The sequence below is a fragment of the Populus alba genome, chromosome 2 (genome assembly GCF_005239225.2).
Source record: "Populus alba chromosome 2, ASM523922v2, whole genome shotgun sequence".
Taxonomy (NCBI): Eukaryota; Viridiplantae; Streptophyta; class Magnoliopsida; order Malpighiales; family Salicaceae; genus Populus; species Populus alba.
This window is the reverse complement of record NC_133285.1, coordinates 16,287,473-16,294,514: the sequence shown is the minus strand read 5'-3', so window position 1 is coordinate 16,294,514 and position 7,042 is coordinate 16,287,473. Positions and strand designations below refer to the sequence as shown.

At 38.5% G+C, this 7,042-nt stretch overlaps 1 protein-coding gene across 1 annotated transcript; it reads right to left on the bottom strand.

Moving 5' to 3' along the window:
- Positions 1 to 1,611: 1,611 nt before the first annotated feature.
- LOC118044045 (protein PUTATIVE RECOMBINATION INITIATION DEFECT 1) lies at positions 1,612 to 6,665 on the bottom strand. Its single transcript, XM_035052198.2, has 9 exons — positions 6,083 to 6,665; positions 5,873 to 5,994; positions 5,612 to 5,787; positions 5,244 to 5,519; positions 4,177 to 5,143; positions 3,336 to 4,047; positions 2,978 to 3,258; positions 2,240 to 2,909; positions 1,612 to 1,859 (listed from the first exon to the last, which is right to left on the bottom strand). Exons 1-9 carry the CDS (start codon positions 6,617 to 6,619, stop codon positions 1,626 to 1,628), a joined length of 3,975 nt encoding a protein of 1,324 aa, XP_034908089.1. The 5' UTR covers positions 6,620 to 6,665; the 3' UTR covers positions 1,612 to 1,625.
- Between the last annotated feature and the right edge of the window lie 377 nt (positions 6,666 to 7,042).

Below are 7,042 nucleotides of genomic sequence, written 5' to 3'. Positions count from 1 at the left end.
GAAAAATCTTAGATCAAGTTCGAAATTCCAATAGAAAGCTATCTCCTAGTTAAAAAAAGCTAGAGCAATAGACAATAATAAATGCAATTTGTTGGATTTAGGCTATTTTAAACTGTACATTTCGATTTGAGATGCAACTATTTACACGTTGGACGAGTAGTCATATGCTATTCTCATATTCTTACTAATATAATGATATTTTATTGGGCTGACTAGATTAATCATAAATTTATAAAAAAATTGTATGAATTAATTATATTTTAAAATTTTATGTAATAATTTAAATTATTAAATTAATATATTTTTTAATATAATATCAGAATCTTAATAACCAAGCGATTACAAATTCAAATCTCACCATCTCTATTTATTTGATAAAAATTAAGCACAAGATAATATAGTCTGTGCAAATTTCAAACAAAAAAGCTTTCATTTGAGGTATGTTAAAAAATAATATAAATCATATCTTGAAACTTCACTTAACAGCTTAAACTATTGGATTCAAATGGTTTTTTAAAAAATTTCTTCATAAAACAATGTCGTGCTTGATTTGCCTTCAGGTGTATTTAAGAGTGTGGTTACAATTGCTTTTCAAAGTGTTTTTCACTCAAAAATACATCAAAATAATATTTTTATTTATAAAAAAATATTTTTAATATCAGTGTATCAAAATAATTCAAAAACATTAAAAATATATTAATTTTAAATAAAAAAATAATTTTCACAATTTTTAGCAACGCGGGTTGAAGTGCTTTCCCAAGGATCCCTTTCACTGTCATCGTAACAACTGGCTGGCTATCCATGCAACATGAGAGGAAAGCTGGTGTGGATTGGAAAGCTGATGATGATCTCTATAAGTCTATTACATCATGCTTGGAAAGAGTTATACCATTATACAGCTATTTTCCGTTGGAAGAGGAGCATTCAATCTCCTCACAAGCAAAAAGGCTTTTAAAGTGGGAACACAAATTCAGCCGAACCAGTTCAGTCACCTTGTTAGCAGCACAACAGATGAGCATGTATAATGGCAGCGCCCTGTTACGGGTCACCTAGTTGGGCATTAGTGCGACAGAGAATTCTATGCATTTCCTTCATGGCTTCGCGCAATCCCCTACTCAGTAGCATGAATTTTTTCAGAAGTTCAAGCTTGGTCAGGAGAACTGTGACATTTGATTACTTCAATACAACCAGCAATACAGTTTAGCCAGTCAGAAGGCAAGATACAAGAAGGAAAAAGGCAAATTCAACCATCAATACAGTGTAGCTACCTTGCTCCTGTCCTGTATACTAGTTGTACTGTACTTTATTCGTGAATCGTTTGCTAATTTGGGATTCACACTCAAGACAGTGAGCTGGGATTGGTAAAATATGCTCTACTGATTTGTTGGTAAAACCAAGCATATTTATAAAATTTATACCCTGCAATTTAATTCAAGATGCAGGATAGGAGCTTGCTATACAATGCTCTAAGCAGGTCGGTTAGATATAGCTATATAAATGCTTCCATTTTACTTGTTCATATGTAACAAAATTATGTAAGCTTCCTATATTCAGTTTTTCTATTCATTGGTGAATTAGGTAAGAGTACCTGAAGACTTGATGCAAGTACTGTTGCTGTCAGTTCATTATCTATCGCCCTCTTTACTGGAAGTTTTGAAAAACAATTCTATCTCTTCTAACAATCTCTTGGAAGTTTGTAGATCTCCACAATCCACATCTAGAGACTTTGCAGATGACATCACATGAATCAGATACTCACAAACTTCACCCAAATCATCTGTTGTGATCGTCCTCTTCTCTATCTTTGCATCTGTGCAGTCATTTTGACAATCTTCAGTATATAGACGTTTCCTGCATTCCTGCAAAAACAAAGAAAGCTAAAACTTATTGAATCGATACCATGCATCATCTTTTCACCAATTGGTGTTTCCATTTTGTGGACAAGCGAGCAGTACCAATCTCTTGCCACTATGGAACTATTGCTGCCAGTTAGAACTATCATGCCTAACCGTTGTTCTTCAAATACTATCAGTCAAAATTGGGGGGTAATAATTGCCTTACTTTTTTTACTCGCTTGAGCACCTTTACTTTTTCCTTCCTTTGCCTTTTTATCCATTGAAAGTAAGAAACTAACTGAATTCGGGGTGAAAAGTCCTGAATTTTTAACCTTCTAACGTAAAAAAAAACTATTTTTTTACGTGGCAGTCCGAGGAAACCAAGGGAACAGAAAAGTTTATACCTGAAGTATCCGATTTAAACAAGCAATTTGCTCATCCTTTAAGAACCTGGAGTTTAGTAGCTCTCGAAATAAAAGCACCATCTCAGAGCTAATATTACTGGCTTCAAGGTTTTTAATGATTCCAGAAATGCAGGGATCATCAAACACGGTTCTCATCCACTCAGGAGATTTCTGAAGCTTTAGCAATGCAACAGCTACATGCACAGCAGGTTTGTGATGATTAATGAAAGATTTGGAAGCTAACGATGGAGCAGCCAAAGATATTGCCATCTCTTCTACAATCAGCCTCCACCAAGTATTCTTTGCAATTACTCTTGCCCCTGTCATGTCCAGCTTTTCCCATCCCAAAATCATTGATAGGCAGAGGCTGCAGTTCGTAGACACTCTGATGTCACTGTAAAATACAAGTCCTTTTAATATCACCATAATGGACGTCAAATAAGCCACGGAACTTTTTAGTTCTTCATGCCTTGTGTTTCTTTGTTCTGATAATCTTGTGATGAGCTCCAACAGGCAATATGAAGCTACAAGCTTGACTGGAGGAGATCCAAAGTGCAGCAGCCTGCACAAGTCATGGCAGTGGATGCTGACCGTGGAAATAGGCTGCATCCTATTTGAAGGATTGAAAAAATTTTGCCAGTCCACAGTCCCAGGGACAACAGTGTGTATACTAAAACGAAAGGAAGTTAGAATCACAGCTTGCAATCTTTAAGTCATACTTGTTATTAGAGCAGTTACCTTCTTAAAGAGAAATAGAAAAGTAGAAGTGCGAACATCAGATTTTCTCCGGTGCTTGTTTCCTCATCACAATCAAGCAAAGAAGGCCCTTTTGAACAGGCTGCTTGGATCATGCTGTTGATTGTAGAAGCCAGAGAAGTACTTAAAAATATAGTTTTTGAAGCTTCTACAAGCACTTTGTTGGTGGATTGATGCAAAATCAAGCAAAACATGGCGACTACTCGTAGACCTTCATCAGGCCAACATTTCACGCTCTGTGCGGGGATCAGGCTGCCCATCAACTACAAAACACGTTAAAAGCCCAATTAGTTATCTGGAATTCTGAGCATATTTAAATGAGGCTGAGTTAAAATAGCACCTTCACAGTCACTGCAAGCCAAGCTTCATCATTGCACAGTGCTTCAGGATGCACTGATTGTAGAATATTGAACATCAGATATGTCATGGCCATGGATACCTGTGGGGAAGAACCACAACTTGAATTGTGATAAAGAGTTCGAATAGCATGGCCTATGCCATGCAAACATAGTTGGTCCGATGCGGATGGAAAGATGTTAATGATCATTGCCATGAGTTTTACTAGTGATATAATGTCATGCTCCTGGCTTTCCTCCTCTACAAGCTGAATCAGCAAACATACGCAAAGTCTTGCTACATGATTATCTGCTGATGATGCCATCTCTGAAATCACTTGCAAGTTCATAATTTGATTTTCCCCGTGGACAATGATCTGGGTTCTGTTTGAGCTATTGCTTCGGCAGAATTTAAGTATTTGGTTGGACAATGGCTTGCTGATCTTCTCTTGTTGAAACAACCATTCAAGTGACTCCAAGTGAATTCTTGAAGAAGGCAAATCCCATTCAGTTTCATTCAGTAGATGAAACAAGATCCTCTCTGCTTCAGGACTGTAGGGAATTTGGTGGTTCATCTTGGCAGCAGCACGGGAAAGACCATAAAGATTTATCAATTGCGTCATTTTCAATGGATCTACGATCCCACATAATAAATCACTGCTGTTCACGAGAATGTACTGTTCCAGAGAAGCTAACATGGACTTCTCATCCGCAAGCCTGAGGAATAAGATACCAACAGCATGAGGGCAGGTGGGTTATAAATGAAAGATGGCAGTGAAGTTGTTATGCACCATATACAGAAAACTGATTGAACTACTGGAGATGAGGGATCAGTAGCTCAATTACCTGTCATCATATAAAGAGCTGGTATACAAAATCAGCAAAACTGCACATTGACATGAGTCCAGGAATGTATTTTTGGAGCTCTTCTGCCCAAGAAGAAGAAGCAAATCAATTGGATCAGTAGGAAGATTTGAAGCGACTTCTCTAATCGGTTGCCCAGCATCATTTTCCAGGAGAATCCCCACAAGTGAACTAAGCATTAGATATACTCTCCATTTCATCTTCTCTGTCGGGAATAATCCTAGACATCCAAATGAAAAACTGAACCAAGAGGATGAAACCAGTATCTCCGCAAATTGTGGGGCTTGCACATCAGAATTCTGTAGCAGTATGAAATGAAATGTTTCCAATATCCCCAGGGCGATGTCCTCATCCACTTCATTAATAGCCATTAAAATCCAAGGTAATAAATGTGACTTGCATATATCTACAACACAGCTTCGCAGTTCTATGATGCTCGAGTCATTCATGGGTACCTCTTCAGGGCTACAGGCATATACCTCTTTAAGCAGGTATAAAGCATGCAAAAACTGATTGGGATCTTTCTCGGAGATATTTAGACAAGCTACAATAGCATGAGTTACTGTTTCTTGAAGTGATGTTACAAGATTAGAAGTCCAGATGAAAGAAGGAGAATTCAGAAGAGCTACAAAAATTGAGCATGCCGTTATGAATGTCTCTGCAGGCAAACCCATCTCCCCATCATTGTGCCACTTAAACATCCTTGCCAGAACAATAACTAGTTCCTCAATTTGGGAAACCGACACTATTCCGGGGCTGTCAGAAATGCCTTTCCACACGAGTGTCAGTGTCTGATGTTGAACAGGATGAAAAGGAACTTCAGCAACATAACGCAGTACTGGAATCAAAGTTGAGAATCCAACAACAAGCCTTTCTGTGAAGCCTTTCTCAGCAGTTGACAAAAGATTAAGAACCATAAGGCAAGAGTTGACAACTGGTTCTTTACATTCTGTCCATTGATAGCAGAAATTCATTAGCTCAGCAACTCAAATTGTAACACCGGGCTCTATTATTATTGCAAACAGGATGAGTTTAATAACGATACCAACCTGACAGCCTTATTATTTCAAAAACATAGTCCGCAATGTTTTCGTCCACCAAAAGTTGAATCTGTTCAGGAGAAACACAACAAAGATAGTGAAAGATGAGATGTAGAGTGCTGATCTGAATTTGGGTATCTGATGAAAGCAAAGGTCCTTTAACAGACTCAGCAAACAAGACATTTATCAAATGATCAGCTTCTTCATCCCAACTCTTGCTGCTGCTTATGCCATTTGTATACGCGCTCTCGAAACACCCTTGTCGAGCAAGAAGTGTCAAAAGCGCTGAACAAGAAGAAAAGGATCAACGTGTTAACATATAGAAGATAAAGATTCATCTGAGTTAAAGTGAGTCACAAACAAGCAGGCCCACCCACCCAGGCAGTTGAAGCGAACAGTATCATTGTGCGTCTTCAAGAGGGCCTCCAACAGCAGATGCAAGAGCTTAGGACAGTACGCTAAGAGAGAAGGGGGTACTCCCTTGTCATCCTTACGGATGATAGCACAGAGTTTGTATAAAACAAACAGAACCTCTCCCCTCATTTCCTCACTGCTGCTTGAGTTAAAGAGAGATTCAAAAGATTAATTTTTAATTTAATTTTGAGAATTAGTGATTTGTTAGAAAGAAATAGGCATACCTTGGCAATTGAAGAGCAGCAACAAGATTAGAGAGAAGAGCGTCTTCGTCTTTGATATGAACATAGCAAGGATTGCTGCTGCTACTTTCGCAGTTCAAGAGTAAAATCCCAAAGCAGTGAAGCTGTAGTTTTGATTTAATTATTATTTAAAAATTAAAATTAAGAAAAACGAGAGAGAAAAATAATAGTAAGTGAGCGAGTAATACCTACCAGGTAGAGTTGAGAGGGGGTGGACCCCGCCAAGGCAGTAGAGGAGGAGGAGGAGATGAGATGAGCGAGTCTGGTAACAAACTCGGAGCAAATGGAGGAGGAGGAGGAGGAGAGATTGGTGATTAGAGAAATGAGGCTGCGAGCGATAGAATCGTCGTTGAAGAGAGAGAGGGAGCGAAGGAGAGGGGAGATAAGGAAGTGAGGATGGAGAGAGAGGAGGGAACGGAGGAAATGAGGATGAGAGAAAGCGAGGGAGAGTTGGGAGAGAGCGTAGGAGACATGGAAAGTGGGAGCGCTAGGGTTGGTTATGAGGTTGGAGAAGCAGTGGAGGCAGATAGAACCTCCACCACCTCCTCCTCCTCCGCCTTGTTCTGTTTGGATAGTGAAGGTGGATCTGTGGCCTTGTGAGCAGCATAAGCGTTGTTGTATTAGATGATGCGGGGTTGGAGCTGCTGACTGTATTTCTTCTTCTTCTTCTTCTTCTTCTTCTATGAGATCGAGATCGTCGTAGGGATCTTGTGAATCGGCGAACAACATGGCGAAGAGAGAGGAAGAGAGAGAGAGGAGCGAGGAGCTTCAGATTTTGGGCGCCAGCGTGAGCAAACGAATCAAAATTTGAAATTTCACTTTTACCTGTTCTGTTTTGGAGTAGAAGGCAATTGCAATATCATCCCTGAACTTTTTGTATATTTTACAAATACATCCTTAACCTAAACTAATAAACTTTGTTTTGATTATTCCTAATTTTTAAAATTATATTTTAACTGCACAAAAAATATAAATTTTTCTCCTGCTCCCCAAATGTTTGTCTCGTTTTTAATATCTTATACTTTAACATATTCTTATTTCAAGCCCCGCAATTCTTCTGTTTTCATGTTCTATCCTAAAATCATAGATACATTCGCATGCCTTTCTTATGCCTAAACATCCTTAAATAACTCATTGCTCATTTACATATAA